The sequence below is a fragment of the Pan paniscus genome, chromosome 18, assembly GCF_029289425.2.
Source record: "Pan paniscus chromosome 18, NHGRI_mPanPan1-v2.0_pri, whole genome shotgun sequence".
NCBI lineage: Eukaryota > Metazoa > Chordata > Mammalia > Primates > Hominidae > Pan > Pan paniscus.
This window is the reverse complement of record NC_073267.2, coordinates 41,424,878-41,444,597: the sequence shown is the minus strand read 5'-3', so window position 1 is coordinate 41,444,597 and position 19,720 is coordinate 41,424,878. Positions and strand designations below refer to the sequence as shown.

At 49.8% G+C, this 19,720-nt stretch overlaps 1 protein-coding gene across 1 annotated transcript in view; it reads left to right on the top strand.

The window, feature by feature from the left end:
• LOC129394125 (zinc finger protein 85-like) overlaps positions 1–6,460 on the top strand; it is a 60,442-nt gene extending 53,982 nt beyond the window's left edge. Inside the window, 4 exon segments of the mRNA XM_063598081.1 lie at positions 766–914; positions 5,433–5,546; positions 5,628–5,756; positions 6,296–6,460. Coding sequence (XP_063454151.1) covers positions 766–914; positions 5,433–5,546; positions 5,628–5,756; positions 6,296–6,460 — 557 coding nt within the window.
• Positions 6,461–19,720: the final 13,260 nt, after the last annotated feature.

Genomic DNA, 19,720 nt, shown 5'->3' with positions numbered 1-19,720 from the left:
TTCTCTTTCACAGTTTATATTATTATATTCCACTTAAGTTTTCATTGAAGAATACCTCTTTTTTCCAAGCTGGCATTGGAATCTCAACCATCAGCTTCCTCATTTTCTTCACACTTCTGTAATGCAGTCCTAAGCCCACTGACCTGACCATTTATCACCTGGCCCTCATCCACATAGTGATGCTCCTTACTATGCTGTCATTGTTTTCTCCAGGTGTGTTTGAGTCACTGTATTTTCAGAATGACTTCAAGTGTAAAGTATTATCCTACCTAAACAAGATAATGAGAAGTTTCTCCATCTGCACAACCTGCTTCCTGAGTGTTCTTCAGGGCATAATTATCAGCCCCAGCAGCTCTTGATTGGTGAGGTTTAACCATAAACCCACCGTTTTCACCTGCCATTTCTTCTTCTTTTTATGTTTTCTCAGGTTTTTTTCTTTTTCAGTAGTAATCTCATCTTGTACACTATAGCTTCTTCCAGTGTAACCCTGAGCAATCTTCTGCATATCAGTAAATACTGTTGGCTTTTCCACCATGAACTCCATCATCAGAAGACTGTTTCTTACTCTGTCATTATCCAGAGATGTTTTGCTTATAAGAATAATGCTGCTTTCAAGTGCATACATGGTGGTGCTTTTGTTCAGGCACCAGAAGAAATTCCAGTACTTTTACAGCACCAGCCTCTCCCCAAGACCTTCCCCAGAGAAAAGTGCCACTCAGACCATCTTGCTCCTAGTGAGTTTCTTTGTGGTCATCTACTGGGTAGATTTCATCATCTCATTCACCTCAACCTTGCTGTGGGCATATGACCTTGTTGTCCTGGGTGTCCAGAGGCTTGTGAACAATGTATATGCCACTGTCAGTCCTTTTGTGCTACTCAGATCTGATAAAAAGATAATCAGTGTGATGAAAACTGTGAGACAGAAAGTTAACAAGATATTTTTATTAAAAACAGATTATTCTGTCACCACTTAAATTATTTAAGTAGTACAGAACTTGCCATCTAATTTAACTTAAATGTATGGACTTACAGTTTCGATGTGTCTAAATAGTTCTGAAATTAATGCTGCCAATTCTCTCATTTTTAGTTTAATATACATGATAGATATTGCAGTATGTTTACAAGTGTCTCTTTTTCATTTCTTTTGGAAGCATAATATTAAGAATATCTGGTAATAAAATCTCTTTGTCTTCATATTTTTGAGAATGTTTTATTTTTATCCTTATCTATTAACGATATTTCACTAAATATTAATTATTATACTCACTATCTACTTCTTTTTCTTCTGGGTTCTATCAGGGCCTTGTGGATGGTACCTACAAATTTGTGGCTTACCTCTGTTTTTTATCTCCCTACTTTTAAGATTTTTCTTTCTTTTTTTTAAATTTTATTTATCTTTTTTGAGACATGGTTTTGCTCGTCTAGAGTGCAGTGGCGCCATCTCTGCCTGCTGTAACCTCCACCTCCCAGGTTCAAGCGATTCTCCCGCCTTAGACTCCCAAGGAGCTGGGATTACAGGCGCCCACGACCATACCTGGCTAATTTTTGCATTTTTAGTAGAGACGGGGTTTCACCATCTTGGCCAGGATGGTCTCAAACTCCTGACTTCATGATCCACCCGCCTTGGCCTCCCAAAGTGCTGGGATTACAGGTGTGTCACTGTGCCTGGCCTTAATCGGTAAAATGCATTCATTCCTCTCTATTCTATAGATAATAATCGATTGTAGATTCAAATGTGCAAAGTACAACTGGCAAACTTGCAGAAGTCACCGTGGGGTTATTTTTTGACAAAGAATAGGCAGTTTTTGACGTAAGGAAAAGAGGAAACAAGAAACTAACAAATTCAAATATATTAAAATTAGATATATTTTAAATACATTATTTAATATATTTAAAACATATTAAAATTAGAGACAAAAAACTGACACACAAATCTGCAATACATACAATATTAAAAAATTAATGCTCACGGTTAAAAATAAATGAATAAATAATTTACCATATATGAAAGAGTATTCATCTCCTTGGTAATAGAATACTCAAATAAAATATCATATAGATAATATTTAACATTTATTACAAAGTGAAAGAGTAGTCAATTAGAGAATTCCAAAGGTTGATGACCACAGCTAAGAAATAAATATGCATGAATAAAGGAAGAGCCTGTGGATACCCTTTACTGCTATTTAATGTGATTTGGAATTTACCACAATCCGCAGTCTAGTAATTTTTCTATACTGTCCAGAACATTTATTGTGCATTTACATTTGGAGACTGAAGAAAGTGATAGGAGAAGTATTTCTTTCGAAGAGCAAAAACTTAACTTGAAAGAGCCCACTGAAGTGGACAAGTGGATAGCACATAGCCTTAGACACTAGTGTGTGTAAAACAAATTGAGAGAAGGACACCACTGATAAACATTTTCATTTTAATTTGATAAATATTTGTAACAAATAATATGTGTTTAAGGTGGTGAATATCATGGTTACCCTGATTTGGTCATTACACAATGTATGCATGTATGGAAATTTTACATTGTACACCATAAATATGAAAATTACTATTTGTCAATCAAAAATAAAACTGAAAAAACATACCAAACAAGAATAAAAATAATAGAATTATATACCAGGACAAAAGTAAATAAATTAAACCTGATTGAATGTTGGAACCTCCAGCTACCACCTTTTCTTCCCTCACCCTCTACATTTCACATACTTTGACTACCCTTAGGAAGTAGAGTTGCCTTTCCTTGGAATCATTAGTAAAGACTGAGGATATGCTTGCTTGGCTGCTTAAGCATGTATTGTTATAACACCCAAAGAATAATGAAAACGCTGTTCAAAATTTATGGTGTGAAGGAAAATAATTATTGAACAATTGAAGCTAATTATTTTCCTTCACACCATAAATTTTGAACAGTGTTTTCATTATTTTTTGGGTGTTATAACAATACATGCTTAAGCAGCCAAGCAAGCATCTCATTAATAATAATTAGCTTGAATTATTTTTAATTAAATCAGTGTTGAAGCTCTATTTCTTCTGCCTCCCCTATGTGTGGTAAAAATTTTGAGGAATTTATTAGTATTAAAAGTATCATTTAAGGAGGAAGAAAATAGAGATCTCTGTGCACTTGAGTGATAACTCACACGTATTTCTGGCTTAGAATGTAAGGAGATGGAGGTGGAATAATGTCTTTATTTTAGGCAGGAGGTTCTGAGAATAAATGCAATGGGTTAATAAGGCAAGAGAGCCTCAGGATGCTACTTGCTTCTCCCTTGCCTCAGAATGGGGCTGTGACTCAGGGCTTCTTCTGTCACATGCCCCCTCTCTTTGCAATTGACATCACAAAGCTCTGCTGACACTCTCTGAGACAGAGCTGTTTGGAACTCACCTTGTGTCCCCATCCTGAGCTGCTAACTCCCATCTTCCCACCTGGGGAGCAGCTCCTATGGCTGATCCCCAAGTGCAGGGTTCCCTTGGCTTCTGTCCCCCCTGACAGCCCCAGACAGAGGAGACAGAAATCTTGAGGTGAGACTTGAGCTTCTTCCAGAGTGAGTCTGTCCCATAAGGGCTACACCTCAGCCTAGAAGACATGCCCAAAATGCCTGTCACCAAATGTTCAAAGACCCTGTGAGGTATATCCTCTAGACTGAGATGAAGCCCTTTTAGCCCAGACTTTCTTCTTGAAGGTATTTGCCATAGTCCATGACACATAATTGTGCTCAATAAATAGCATGTTTTTTCCTGCCAGGGAGTCACAAAGAAAAAAAAACCAGCTACAGGGAGAAGGTGTAAAAGAGAGAGAGGCAAAAGTTATTACTGAAGTGAGGGTCAGGAATGTTTGTACATGAGGCTGATTTGAGTGAAGATCTGAAAAAGAGATGATGAATTTTTCTGGATTAGTTCCACCATTTCACCATGATAGCATCTTCTATAATCTCTAGCAAAAATGGCTGCTTTGCTTGAAAGCTTTTCCCCAGAAGGCACTGGTGTGTTATTTCTTTATCAGCTTAAAAAAAAATTAGGCCAGTGATGGTGGCCCATACCTGTAATTATTTGGGGAGGTGAAGGCAGGTGGATCGCTTGAGCTCAGGAATTCAAGACTAGCCTGGGCAAGATAGCAATACCCCATCTCTACAAAAAAGAAAAACAAAAATTAGGTGTGGTTCCATACGTCTGTAGTCCCAGCTACTTAGGAGGCAGAGGTGGGAAGATGGCTTGAGCCAGGGAAGTTGAGGCTGCAGAGAGCTGAGATCCAACCACTGCACTCCATCCTGAGTGACAGAGTAAGACCCTGTCTCAAAAACAAAACAAAAAAAAATTTCTGGGGTTTCGTTTTGTCTCTTTTTTTAAGCTACTGGTATTTTCAAGCTAAATATTAAAAGTATTATGGAAAAACTAATGTATTCATAGGGAAATAATAGGGCATATAATTTATTTGTTATAAGATGTAAATGTTCTAGAAGCTTTTTCTCTGATTTGTAAAATTTTCCATCTCAAGAAAGGTTTTCTTTATGTCTTATAATTTAAAGACCCCCCTGGATTAAAGTGAGATAGTTCTGTTGTTGGAGTGAGGATTATGTTGCATACAGCCTGCCTTTTGTGGCATCATCTTACCCTACTTTGCAGAACAGAGATACCAGGGGTTGGCCTTATGAAACTGGGGCTATTTTTGCATTGTGATTTCAGAGATGCTGAAAATACTGATTTTCTAATACCCCAAATTACACTATAAATATGAGACTTGGGCTTTTAAGTCTTGAAAACTTTTCACCCGAGTTTCTGTTGAAATCTAAGATGAAAAGCAGATGCCTTCCAGACTCCTACCAGGGGTTACTGCCAGCCCACTTAATGACTTGGAGGAACAACTTATACTGCTGGGCCTGAGGGACAGGCTGATAGGCTGACTGGCTTCAGCAAGGACCCTTCCACAGGTGACCCTGGTTCCTAATCTGAGGCTTTGTCTATACCGGTTTCATTAGTATGTAGTCATGGAGTACTTAATGTTTAAAACTAAATGAAAAAAATGAATTGAGGGTTATCACTGTTATCACTATGTAACCATATATAATATTTTATAATAAGGTCCCCCAGCAAACTATTAAAAGTGGTACAAAGGGATATTTAAAAAGAGATTATGAAAGTGTTTCCACTAGAGCCCTATTCATGGCAGAAACGCAGACACTGTCCATAAGCTGACCACACAAACTTCCCTCATGTGTGGAGAGAGACCAAGTGGCCCTCTGGTCCTCCTGTTCTGCGTTAATTATGCTGAGTTCCACACTGGGACCCCAAGGCCTGGGAACTAGCCGGGGTGGGTCTCAGAGAAATGGTGGACGTGGACCCCAAAGCTGCTTAGGGCTGTTTGCTGATTGGATGCAGCAGGGGTCAGGCCATTCCCCTGTGACGTTTTCTCCTCTTTGTAACAGTGGCGGGAGTATCCCTGTGAGAGGCCAGGTGTGGGCCACGCATCCAGCCCGGGGTCCAACGGGTGCTCCTGGGGTGCTGGGGGATTTGTGACACCCCAGAGAGATAGAGCTACAGTTAGGTGGCTTTGAAAAGGGAAGTGCCAGGTTACCAGGGACTGGGTGTTTTCACTTCAGGCAGTGAACTGACGGTTTTAGATACCCAGAAGGGAGCTTCCCACGTGGGATCGAAAGACGCCAAGAGAAGTGGCCAGCCTGCGGGTCTTAACCCCTTCCATAGGGAGGGGCTGCACAGCACATGTCCGGAGGGGCATGGCAATCGGAAAGGTGAGAGAATCGGGGGCAGAGGGCAAGGGCGGGGTGAGCCCAGCAGATGATTAGCGTTACTTGGCAACCCTACTGCTGATGCTGTGAGAGGCTCCCTGCCTCATGCTGGTCTGCGGAAAATCAAGCTTTGGAAATGAGCCGTGAAGGAGGAATGCTGGGAAGATGAGATGTCACAGGCAGTGGATCTGGCCAAGTTGTGTCCTTGCAGGCCGGCTTTGAAGACCGGGCAGACCACTGCTCCGGTCAGGGAGGAGAAAGGCAGTGAGCTCATGACACCATGCCTTAAGGCCCATGGGATCATTCTGTGTGCCCCAGGGAGGCTGTCCCAGCCTCACTAGATTGTAACCCCATCCCTGCTCACTCTGCGGGACCCAAAATCAGATGGGAAGAGGAGTCTGGAACGCCCTGAAGCTCCGCCTCCACCGGGCACCGAAGAAGAAGGTTCAAGGAGGTCCAAAGTACAGGACTCCCAGGCGGCTGGCACTGGGTAGCAAGGCAGCCCACTCTCTCACACATCCCCCTACATGCCCCCCACCCAGTTTCGGACGCTGCGGTCCCCACAGCCCCCACAGCCACCGCCACCGCCACCGCCGCAGGCGCTGCCATTTTTGAGGAAGCCACAAACTGACTTCCAAGAGCCCAACGCGAGTCGGTTTAGAAAATGCGCATGCACGAGGCGCGAGGCGATTCTCACGTCACAGTGACCCCCACCATCGCCCGGGGGATGGGCCCCTGATGCTTGGCGAAGCAGGAGCCCTCCGTGGCAGTGCCTCGGTGTTGAGGCTCCGGCCTGACCTCTCCCGGGGGTCACAGGATGGTTTTCGGTCGCTAGGATTTGCGGAGGGCCGACCGGGATGAAGAAACCTCAGGCAGAGGAGTCCCGGGGAAGCAGGCCGCCATCCAAGCCTCAGGCCTGCCCGGACGGTGTGCGGGAGAGTCTCACCGCAAGTCGTGCCCCCTGTGATCTCGAGGACAGGCCTGACTGCGGGCCCGTGGGCTGCTGTCTTACCCGAGGGTCATTCTCGCCGAGAGCAGAATGTCGCAGCCTCTGGGGCTGCCAGGGGGTGGGTGTTTCTGTGCCACTGCTGTATGTCTCTGTGTGTATGTGTCTCTCTTTCTCTCCTCTGTCTGTCTCTCTGTGTCTCTTTCTTTGTGTGTGCTTATGTGCGTGTTTGGGACTAATGTGCCTTGTGCGCTGGGGGGTGGTTTCTCGCATGTCAGCCTGTCTTTGGTGAGCCTCTTTCTGGGTCTCTGCCTGGGTCATGTGACCGGTTGTCGGTCGTTTTCCCGGCGATGCCACTTTGGGTTTCTGAAGGCCTCAGCGACATTGGGAGCTGTGTCGAACCCGCAGGGGTTGAAATCTTCTCCCCATCTTGAGTGGCCTCTTTTCTAGGATCAAGACAACCACACCACACCCAAGGACCAAAGCCTCCCAGAAGCTCATTGTCCTCCTGAGGGAGGGGTGCAGACCGACATCAAATAAATTGTTTCTAAGTCCCCATGCCTTCTCCTGTCATTAAGAAATGTAGCCCCGGCCGGGCGCCATGACTCACGCCTGTAATCCCACCACTTTGGGAGGCCGAGGTGGACAGATCACCTGAGGTCAGGAGTTCAAGACCAGCCTAGCTAACATGGTGAAGCCCCATCTCTACTAAAAATACAAAAATTAGCAGGGCGTGGTGGCAGGCGCCTGTAGTCCCAGCTACTCGGGAGGCTGAGGCAGGAGAATCGCTTGAATCCAGGAGGTGGAGTTTGCAGTGAGCCGAGATCGCGCCATTGCACTCCAGCCTGGTGGACAAGAGCCAGACTTATTCTCAAAAGAAAAAAAAAAAGAAGAAGAAAAAAGAAATGTAGCCCCACTGCAACACAGGCTTGGAGAAGAAGCCAGGAACAGGACGTGGCAAGGGCCTCTATCACTCAAACGCTCGCGTTTCTGGCAAGTCTCCTGTTTGGCACTCCTTCCTGGATGCCCATGATGGTAGCATTGTGCTGTATCCCATCTGGGCTCTGGCCTCTGCTCTCTCCTCCCTCTTGCTCTATCTGCCATGTTTCTGAGGGGCCTAGAGTCTTCTTGGTCTGTCTCAATGTCTTCAACAAAGAACACTTTGGAGACCATCAGAAGAAACTTCGTGGAGGTCGTTTCATGGTTGTTTCCCTCTCCAAACCTATTTCTGGTTGATGGGGCAGGTGTGACGATCCTGGAGCTCTGGGCTTCCATATCTGTCTTGGAAAGGGAAGCTCCCTCCTGATGGCTGCATGGTTCATCTAGATCTAGGATGAGCAGTAGGCAACTGTGGCTGGCCTTTGTCTTCTAGGAAAGGCGGTGTTGCATTTCATCTGCACTTACTGTCTCATTCTTGAGGGACATCCAGTTGCTCTACTCCTGGGTGGGAGTGGGAGGCAAAGGGACCCAGCTTGGGCTGGGTGCAGGGGAGGTTGCATTGTGTCAGGGAGCCAAAGGGACAGGGCTTGGGCTGGGTGCAGGGGAGGATGCGTCAGGGCTACCTAGCCAGTGGAGGGGTGGGGGCGGGGTGTACTTTGCATAAACCTCTTAGCTCCTAAGGCAGGCATCCCTGAATGTGGCTTGTACTGTGGCACAGGCCCTTTCCTAGTTCCCAGGTGTGCTTTGCTTTTCCTTGGCTTCCTTGGGCAGGTCACCTGTGCCCTCCGGGCGCATGCCTGGACAAAATTGTCTGTCTCGCCATCGCCCCATATGGCTTCAGAGACACACGCTCACTCCATCTGCTCTTAGGGGACGTCAGTGCCACGTGTGGTCAGATTTGCTCCACGTCAGGCTCGCCCTTGTCCCTGTTTGCATGTGTCCCGGAAAGCAGTGTCAGGATGCAGGAGCCCCTGGGCTTTGGAGACCTGGGCAGGCCACTGCTCCACGCAAGGAGGAGGGAGGAGGCGGGCTCATGGGTCAGTTAATTTTCAGTTGACACCACACCTTGAGGCCCATGGGATCTTTCTGTGCCCCAGCGATGCCCTCCCTGCCTCATCGGATTGTGAGCCCATCCCTGTTCATCCGGTGGGGTCCAAAATAGAATCCGAAGAGGAGTCCGGAGATCCCTGCCGACACCCTGAAGCTCCTCCTCCACTGGGCACCGAACAAGAAGATGGCTCAAAGAGGCCTTGAGGACAGGAATCTGGGGCCCGGTCCTGGCTCGCGTGCAGCCCCTCTCCCATGCTTACCCCTACCAGCCCCCAGCTTCTGTCACCACCACCGCAGCCCGAGCCTGCGTCGCGCCGCTCCGTCGCCTTTTTTTTTTTTTTTTTTTTTGAGACGAAGTCTCCCTCTGTCGCCCAGTCTGGACTGGAGTGGCGTGATCTCCGCTCACTGCCACCACCACCTCCCGGGTCCAAGCGATTCTTTTGCCTCAGCCTCCTGAGTAGCTGGGATAACAGGCGGGTGTCACCACGCCCGGCTAATTTTTGTATTTTTGGTAGAGACAGGGTTTCACCATGTTGGTCAGGAAGGTCTCGAACTCCTGACCTCGTGATCCGCCCGCCTCGGCCTCCCAAAGTGCTGGGATTACAGGCGTGAGCCACCGCCCCGGCATCGTCGCCTTTTTTTTTTTTTTTTTTTTTTTTGATACGGAGTCTCGCTCTGTCGCCCAGGCTGGAGTGCAGTGGCATGATCTCGGCTCACTGCAACCTCCGCCTCCCTGGTGCAAGCGATTCTCCTGCCCCAGTCTCCTGAGTAGCTGGGATTAGAGGCACGTGACACTGCTCCCGGCTAATTTTTTGTAGTTTTAGTAGAATCAGGGTTTCACCTGGTTAGCCAGGATGGTGGCACCCAGCCCTGTCACCATTCTTTTTTTTTTTTTTTTTAAATACAAACACTAAGAACATATTCTTTATTAATTATTATTATTAGGCCTTATAGCAACATTGCCTGACAAAGTCAAAATACATTCTTAATATAATACCCTGAAGTAAACAAGGCATAAGAGTATTTAGGTGAATCATCCCCATTCTAGATAACTGGAAATTGAAGCTTAGAAAAGTTTAGTATCTTGTCCAAGGATAAACCATTAAAATGTGGCAGAGCTGAGATTTGAACCAAGGACTTACCAACTACTAAACTTTCAAAGACCACCCCATTCCCTTACAAGATTGTCTTCTGTTCAAGCCATAGATTCTATAACTTGTTAAAGGAAAAAGATACTGTATATCATTACTAAATAAGCCACACACAAAGAATTACAGAATAAAAATTATGGAACACTAGAGTTTCCTATCTTACCAAAATTAGGAACATGTGACAAAATCTCTTTTATGTACATATTGTATACAAAATAGAATTTTTATTCTATTTATCTAGCTTAGAAGGACATCAAAAATTTTTTTTTTCTTTTTATTTATTTATTTTTTTTTCTTTTTTTATTTTTTATTATACTTTAAGTTTTAGGGTACATGTGCACATTGTGCAGGTTAGTTACATATGTATACATGTGCCATGCTGGTGCGCTGCACCCACTAACTCGTCATCTAGCATTAGGTATATCTCCCAATGCTATCCCTCCCCCCTCCCCCCTCCCCACCACAGTCCCCAGAGTATGATATTCCCCTTCCTGTGTCCATGTGATCTCATTGTTCAGTTCCCACCTATGAGTGAGAATATGCGGTGTTTCGTTTTTTGTTCTTGTGATAGTTTACTGAGAATGATGGTTTCCAATTTCATCCATGTCCCTACAAAGGATATGAACTCATCATTTTTTATGGCTGCATAGTATTCCAAACTGGTACCAAAACAGAAATATAGATCAATGGAACAGAACAGAGCCCTCAGAAATAACGCCGCTTACCTACAACTATCTGATCTTTGACAAACCTGAGAAAAACAAGCAATGGGGAAAGGATTCCCTATTTAATAAATGGTGCTGGGAAAACTGGCTAGCCATATGTAGAAAGCTGAAACTGGATCCCTTCCTTACACCTTATACAAAAATCAATTCAAGATGGATTAAAGATTTAAACGTTAGACCTAAAACCATAAAAACCCTAGAAGAAAACCTAGGCATTACCATTCAGGACATAGGCGTGGGCAAGGACTTCATGTCCAAAACACCAAAAGCAATGGCAACAAAAGACAAAATTGACAAATGGGATCTAATTAAACTAAAGAGCTTCTGCACAGCAAAAGAAACTACCATCAGAGTGAATAGGCAACCTACAACATGGGAGAAAATTTTCGCAACCTACTCATCTGACAAAGGGCTAATATCCAGAATCTACAGTGAACTCAAACAAATTTACAAGAAAAAAACAAACAACCCCATCAAAAAGTGGGTGAAGGACATGAACAGGCACTTCTCAAAAGAAGACATTTATGCAGCCAAAAAACACATGAAAAAATGCTCATCATCACTGGCCATCAGAGAAATGCAAATCAAAACCACTATGAGATATCATCTCACCCCAGTTAGAATGGCAATCATTAAAAAGTCAGGAAACAACAGGTGCTGGAGAGGATGTGGAGTAATAGGAACACTTTTACACTGTTGGTGGGACTGTAAACTAGTTCAACCATTGTGGAAGTCAGTGTGGCGATTCCTCAGGGATCTAGAACTAGAAATACCATTTGACCCAGCCATCCCATTACTGGGTATATACCCAAATGACTATAAATCATGCTGCTATAAAGACACATTCACACGTATGTTTATTGCAGCATTATTCACAATAGCAAAGACTTGGAACCAACCCAAATGTCCAACAATGATAGACTGGATTAAGAAAATGTGGCACATATACACCTGTCACCATTCTTTAAAGGGGCAGCAGCCTGACTTACGTGGGCGGAGCGCTAGTCGGCCTAGCCAATGCGCATGCGCGATGCAAGAGCCGATTCTCACGTCACAGTGACCCCCACCGTCACCCGAGCGATGGGTCCCTGAGGCTGGGCGAAGCAGGAGCCCTCTGTGACAGTGTGTCGGTGTCGAGGCTCCGGCCTGACCTCTCCCAGGGGTCAATGGATGGTCTCCGGACGCCAGGAGTCGCGGAGGGCCGACCCGGTGAAGAAACCTCAGGCAGAGGAGTCCCGGGGAAGCAGCGCGCCATCCCAGCTTCAGGCCTGCCCAGACGGTGTGCAGTGAGTCTCCCCACAGGTCGTGCCCCCTGTGATCTCGAGGACAGGCCTGACTGTGGGCCCATGGGCTACTCTCTTACCTGAGAGACGTCCTCACGGAGAGCAGAACCTGGCAGCCTCACGGGCTGCCTGGGAGTGACTGTTTCTGTGCCACTGCTGTATGTCTGTGTGTGTGTGTCTCCCTTTCTCTCCTTGTCTCTCTGTCTCTCTTTCTCTATGAGTGTGCCCGTGTGCGTGTGTGTTTGGGACGAATGTTCCCTTTGTGCTGGAGGGTGGTTTCTTGCATGTCGGCCTGTGTTTGGTGAGCTTCTTTCTGGTTCTCTGCCTGGGTGGTGTGGCCGGTTGTCAGTCGTTTTCCTGCTGGTTCCACTTTAGGTTTGTGAAGGCCTGGTTGACCTGGGGAGCTGCGTTGGACCCACAGGGATTGAAACCTTCTCCCCATCCTGAGCGTCCTCCTTTCGAGGATCAAGACAACCACACCCAAGGACCAAAGCTTCCCAGGAGCTTATTGTCCACCTGCAGGAGGGCGTGCAGACCAACATCAAAGAAGATGGGTCTAACTCCTCCCGCCCTCTCCTCTCATTAAGAAATGTAGCCCCACCGCGACACAGGCTTGGAGAAGAAGCCGGGAACGGGACGTGGCAAGGATTTCTGTGACTTAAATGCTGGCCTTTCTGGCCCAGTCTCCCATTTGGCACTTCTTCCCGGATGCGCATGGCAGTGGCATTGTGCTGTATCCTGCCTGGGCTCTGGCCTCTGCTCTGTACTCCCTCTTGCTTTATCTGCCATAGGGGCCTAGAGGCTTGGTCTGGCTTAATGTCTTCAACAAAGAACACTTTGGAGAAACTTCGTGGAGATCCGTTTCATGGTTATTTCCCTCGCCAAACCTATTTCTGGTTGATTAGGCAGGTGTGATGATCCTCTGGGCTTCCATACCTGTCTTGGACAGGGAAGTTCCCTTGGTCTCCATGTCCCACCTGATGGCTGCGTGGGTCGTTTCGGTCTAGGATGAGCGGTAGGCGACTGTGGCTGGCCTTTGCCTTCTAGGAAAGGTGATGCTGCATTTTATCTGCACTTCCTGTCTGATTCTTGAGGGACATCCGGTTCCTTTGCTTCTGGGTGGGCCTGCTTTCCAGGCTCTTCTCCCGCTGTTCCTCCCAGCTTAGCTTGGTTTGGAGGCTAAGCTCTCCCTCTGCACTGTGAAACTGCACTGGATGCATAGAGGGAAGCGGCGGAAGAGGACTGGGAATGCTGGGAGCATAGGTGCCTGGCCTGTTGGTCACAGAGTTGGGGGAGTACCTTCTCAGCATGAACCAGGATTGGGGGCCATAAGGATTCCTGGAGGGAGGGGTATCGCTGTGCGCTCCTTGCTGTATGCGGAGTAGTAGTCTCTCAACCCCTTTTGGCAAGCAGCCAGACTACAATGCCGAACTGGGATTGGAAGTTGTGCTGTGAGGGCAGGGCAGCACTGTGCACTCCTGGCATGCTGGGAGAAGTAGTCTCTACAATCCCAGCATGCACTGGTCCCAGCATGCACTGGGGTTAGGGTGTCGTTGGCGGTCGTATGGGTAGCACTGGCCCCAGGATGCACGTGAGTTGGCATGCACCAGGGTTGGGGGGGTCGTTAGTGTCGTGCGGGTACCTTGAGGGAGGGGCGGCACTTTGCTCCTCTTGCCAGGTATGCTGAAAGTAGTAATTTTTTTTTTTCGAGACAGAGTCTCACTCTGTCACTCAGGCTGGAGTGCAGTGGCACAATGCACCATCTCGGCTCTCGGCTCACTGCAGCCTCGGCAAACCTCCACCTCCTGGGTTCGGTCGATTCTCCTGACAGCCTCCTGCGATGGGATTACAGGCATGGACCACCACGCCCGGCTAATTTTAGTAGAGACGGGGTTTCACCATGTTGGGCAGGCTTGTCTCGAACTCCTGACCTCGTGACTCCTGACCTGGTGATCCGCCCTCCTCGGCCTCACAAAGTGCTGTGATTACAGGTGTGAGCCACTGCGCCTGGCCAAGAGTAGTAATCTTTTAACCGCTGTTGGCTATTTGTAGCCTGCATTCCAGACTACAATCCCAGCATGCATCGGGATTTGGGGTGGTGCCATTACCTTGTGGGCGGGGCAGCGTGGTGTGCCCCTCCCCAGGCATGCAGGGAGTAGTAGTCTCTTAACCGCTTTTGGCCTTTGGTCGTAGGGAAGCCAGACTGCAATTCCAGTATGCACCGGGATTGGGGGTGGTGCAGGTATTTTGACGGAGGCACAGAGTTTTGTCCTCCTCGCGGGGCATGCAGGGAATAATGTCTCTTAACCGCTTTTGACCATTGGTCTGAGGGAAGCTGGACCACTTTCCCAGCATGCGGTGGACAGTGAGCATTTCTGGAGGTGGGAGCAGTGTGGTGCGCTCCTCGCAGGGCATGCAGGGAGTAGTAGTTTCTTAACTCCTTCTGGCCTTGGGTCTCAGGGCCGCTGACTGTAGTCCAGCATGAGCCGGGGTGGTGTGCTACACGGGAGAGATGGGTAAGAAGACAGCATGGACCTCTGCTTCCAAAGCAGTGCTGCTCACCGATTCTGTGCCACCCCTGGCTAGGGGGAGTAAGTCCGGACAGGGACTTGAGGGACAATGAGCAAGATTTGATGCTACGAGGTGCACTTCACCTCTGCCCAATCATCCTCACCTCTCTTCTCACTGCTCAGCTCAGTTTCCTCTCCCACCCGCACCCCTGGGGTCCTTCCTGGGCATCGCGCCTCACCAAGCCCAGGGAGCTGACTGTTTTCCGAAGCTGATGTGGAACTGAGACACTATTTGCTGCTGCCCTCCCCTCTCTCCAGCCAGAGCCTCAGTTCTGCCGCTTTTGGGAGAATTCACCGTTTGGCCTTCCCACGGACAAGTTTAGAGCTTGGCAGGGGTGACATAGGCTGTGGCTTCCTGGAAAGGTCACCCTCGCCGGTGCCTTTTTCATGGATGTGAATGTAGAGGCATGAGGGAGGGTAACTGTTGGTTTACCCAGGAGATGCTAAGAGCAGAGGAGAAAACCCCAATTCCCAGGCATGTGTCTTGAGCCAGGGACAGGCTGGCCAGACCCTGATCCCCTGGGACCCCAGAGAGCAGCCTACGGCCCTGGGTTCTGTGGAACTCCCTGCATGCTGTTTGCCATAGCCTCAGGGACACGCCAGCCAGGTGAGGTTGGTGATGACCCCTGGGCTTCTGGATCTGGGCTGCTGGCCTGGGAGGGTCAGCCTATCCCCCTTGGAGAGGGCCTTTGTGCTGAGGGATGCTCACAGAGGCCTGGGTGTCGGACTCTCACTCCAGGCAAGGGGCCCTCCTGGGGAACCCCACAGATTTGGCTGAAAGGAAACAGACTTGGTCAGCGTTTCCATCCAGCCATCTGGCCTTTGCAAGGCTGGGCCTCACGAACCTGGGTCCCTGGAGTCCTCGAGGGCCCTGTGTGGCCCACTTGCTCTGACACCGAGGATACCCCTGCAGGCTGCTAACTTTAGAGCAAGGGATGTGTGCAGTCTGGGGTATGGGTGCTGTCAAAGCACCTGAGGGTGTTCCTGGGATGGCCTCTCAGGGTTCGGGCTGGCTCGGGCTCCCTGCGTCACACCCTCACCCCAGGGCCTGCTTGGCCTGGGCTTGAACCCTAGTCCAGAACTCAGGCAGGAGAAACTGTTAACTGTCACCTGGCCTCCTGCCACCTAATATAATGGCCTGTCTCCATAAGTGAGTGGGATGCCCCTGGGCACTGGGTCCCTCAGCCATCCAGCACTATCCACTCCATGCCATGAGTTCCCATGCTCAGCTGAACTCCGTCTGGCTCCAGGCTGTGGTCCTGCCTGTGCCGTTTCCCTGAATCCTCTCTGGGATTCCTGGGTCCCTTTCCAAGGCAACATGGAGGACTTGAAGGTGCCTCAGCACCACATCATCCTCCAGACCCCAGGCCCAGGACAGCATGTCCTGAAGGAGCTCCCCCAAGCTGAACTGGGACAGCTTCAGGAGGCGTTCTGGGGATGGAGGTGGGTGTCATGCTGGGAGAGGGGTCCTCTGGGAAGGATCAGTGCCTGCACTCTGTTTCCTTCCTAGACACCTCCCTTTGGGCAGTGCTGGGTCATGTTTTGTCACCCATGAGATCCAGGTGTGCACACGAGGCCATGGTGGATGGGAGATCTCCACAGGGAGGTGCTCGCCACACTCCTGCCCTTCATCTGTGCCATGTCGGGGATGGGCTTGGTGTCTGGGAGGACTCACAGTGCCCTGCCCAGCCCACCAGGCCTGACCCTCCATCCAGGCCAGGGCAGAGGGTCATACGGACAGTGTGAATGCAGCCCTTAGGACAATTGGTGTCTTCCTGTGTGTTCCCCCAGAGCTCCCTCAGGCACATGGGTTCTGTGCACCTTGACTGACTGTGTATGCCCCGGCTGTGAGCATGCACTTGTCCTTTAGAAGGCAGACATCCCAGAGCCTCAGGATGAGCCCAAAGGGGGTACGTGTGGACAGCAGGCATGGGAGGACCTGGCCCTTCAAGGCTAGAGGCCAGTGGTCTACTAGGGGCTCCGTCTGTAGTGCCAGGGGCTCCCTCTGCATGGGATGTGACCCCCTCCTCTATGAGGCTGGATTAGACAAGGTCCTGTAGTTCCTGATGGGGATGGACTCATCTCACGGGGCTGTGGCTCCCGGAAGAAGGGGCTCCCCAAGGGCTTTGGGCTTTCCTGGGCTCTCCCAAGATGAGTCCTGGCCCAATCTGCCCATGATACTCGCCCTGAGCACTGGCCTCTTCCATGGGATGCCCCCTCTCAGGGGCACTGTTGGTTTGTGTGCCCTTCAGGGACCTGCCTGTGCCTCCTGCTGGAAGGAAGGGACCTGGGGCCTTCTGAGGGAGCCAGACCCCTGGCCCGGGAAGCCAGACACTGTATGGAAGGAGCGTTCCTGGCCCAGGGTCTTCCTGTGTATCCTTGCCCCATCGATCATGTGCTGTGGGAGCTGTTTTAAGGTGAAAATCTAGATGCACAGCACTTCCTTGTCCTCATGAAAGGAGCAGAGGTCTTCACAGGCCCCTGGGCTGCCCTGAGAACCTCTCTATTCCAGGTCCCTCTGCAGACCCCTCTGGATGCCACTCCAGGCAGTGGCCTGAGTTGTCACTCCTTTCTCTGAGACCCCTACCTCTGCCATGAGACCTCCCCATATTCCCCCAGATGCCCCGATCCCTCTGGATTCCCCACCTCCCCTGGACCCTCCCAGAACTTGAAATGGTTTCTCAAAATGTGGCTCATATCCAGGTTCATTTTCACTGAGGACATCTTGCCCTGCTCCTTCATTTTCTATAGGGCAGGGCCAAGAGGAGGAACCAGGCTCAGAACAGACAGGAGACTCACTGCTGCACACAGCACCATAACAAAGTCAGCACCTCTGTAGGAAAGGAGGGTTTTTCTCTGCAGATAGTTGTTTCTCTTGCTTGTTTCTGAAGCCACAGAACATCACCAGAGCCCAGCTTACCTGTGGTGTCCATGTCATTGTCTGTGACCAGGATGTGCTACTGACCCCCTAACCGCCAGGCTCGATGTTCCCTCCAGCCGGTTAAGTGGGCTCCTGACATGGTGTGGCATGTCTGCCCTGCTCTGGCTGGGCGTGGAAGGGCCTGTCCTGGTGTACCGCTGGATTCTTGGCCTTCACCTTTTTGACATCCAGCAGGAGTGACCACGCTGGACCCCATACCTGTGGGGGGATTCCCTTGTAGACCTGCCGAGACATCTGTGGACAGAAGAATGCTCTGGTGAGACAGGTGTCAGGATGACCCCACGGACGACAAGACCCTAAGGATTCTGGAACCTTCCAGCCTTTGGCTTTATGGTTCCTCAGGAGAGGTTGAGTCTACCTAGGACCAGGCCTCCCTTCCCATGAATCAAGAGTGAACAAGAACTCTCGCATCAGATTGTCTTCCAGAAAGGTGACCCTTGCAGAGATGGGAAGGAAAGTTGGGGACCAGGCCTGTTGTCTTTTGGGTGAGGACAGTGTGCCACCTGCTGTCTGAGAGGCAGGCAGCACCGAGTAACAGCAAGGGGTGCCTGTGCCCTAACTCTGGAGAGTGGTCACAGGGGACCCTCACTGTCTACTGTGCCTTCTTGCTGCTCTTAGATTTATTTCAGTGGTTAAGCCTTTGTAGCCATTTATCTTTGCATCTGATATCCTGATATTTTTGCCATAAATGAGAAACGATGGAGTTAGCTGAGCTGCCAGGCTTCTGGGAGTGGTTCTTGGATGCTGGGTCGTGTCATCACTGAGGACTTCTTGCCCTGCTCCTTCATTTCCAGTATGGCAGGGCCATGAGGAGGAACCAGCCTCATCACAAGACATGAAACTCACTGCCACACACAGCAACATAACATAGTCAGTGCTTCTGAATGAAAGGAGGCTTTTTCTCTGCAGAAGTTTGCTTCTCTTGCTTGCTGGGTCAGTCATCAGGGACCTTGATGGGACTGAACTGGAAGGAGCCAGAAAAGGGCAGATCTTGGGACCGAGACCCTCCGACTGAGTAGCTACCAGTGGCCTAAACTCGGGAACACAGGACACACTGTTCTCAGGCCACAGACTCCCTAATCAGGTCTCAGCCTCAAGGTGGGGTCCTGATGCCCAGTGGATAGTGACCCCCGAGCCACTACCCTGAATCTTTGTGGTGGATTTGGTAAAACAACTGCAGGGACAAGGCTTGGGGTGAGATTCAGCAGGAATCGTGGCCTCTCCCATTGAGGGCATGTGGCTCCCACTCACCACCACCCATGCCCACAGGCTACACCATCTGCTTCACTGACCAGCCACCAAGTTGCCCATCGATGGACGAGCCTCCCATGCAGCAGGGACAGGCTCTTACCTTTGCCTCCAGGGCACTGACAAGGGAAGCTCTGTCACTGTAAGGTAGTGAGGAGAGCTGAAGACCTGCACCAGGCCAGGGGCCATCCCCCTCCCTAAGCAGTCCCCAGGGAAGGACCAGCCCCATCTCCATCCACCCCAGGTCTCAGCCTCTCTGCTGGCTGATACCCAGGAGAGGCTGGGAAATGGGAACAGAGGAAGCACAGGGCTGGGAAGGTGCTGCTTGGGATTCATGGGGGTTTGGGCTACACAATGGGGTTGCCTCTCCTGGACTGGAGGTAGCGTCCTCTTTGGGAACCAAGAAACTCTAGTCTTGAGATGGGCCAGTGCTGCCCAGGTTTGTGTGTCTGGACCCTGAGAGAAGACCCCAGGAAGTGACCACATCCCCAGGCTGCGGTGCAGGGAGCCTGGCCTGAGAACTGCTCAGTGCGCTAAGGATGCACCTGGAGCCTGTCTGCCCGATGGCCCCACACCCATTGCAGGGTCTGACCATCTAACCTGCCTCTCCCTGCACTCTGGCTACCCACCCTTCCTGTTACTTCACTTCCCTAGCCTGTCTGCCCTGGAAGCCATGACTGTCTCTTTAGGCACTCCAGTTCATCTTTTATCCTTGTTTTGTCAGAACCTCTGAGCAAGAACCCCGCAGATCCATCCACACGCCTGCCTTGTCCAGTTTTTAACTGGGCTGCTCAGCACTGCTGGTGGACACCAGGGACAATGAGGGTGACTGAGGGTTTCACAGGCAGCCATGATGGCCCTGTACCCAGTCCCCAGCCTCAGATGGTACTTAGGGTCTTCAGCCAGCAGCTTCCTCCCTCCTGTTGCAGCAGCCCTGACACGGGGCACCTGGCTGTCCTCCTCCCACTGTTCTTTTCTGACTCAGTCTCCCCAGTCTTCCCTCTGGCCATGGTGCTGACCAAGCCAGCAGGGAGCTGGGTCTCTAGAGGGTGTTCCAGAGCTTTGGGACTGACCAAAGCTTCTCTGCTGAGGGGTCCCAGGTGAGTCCCTGCTC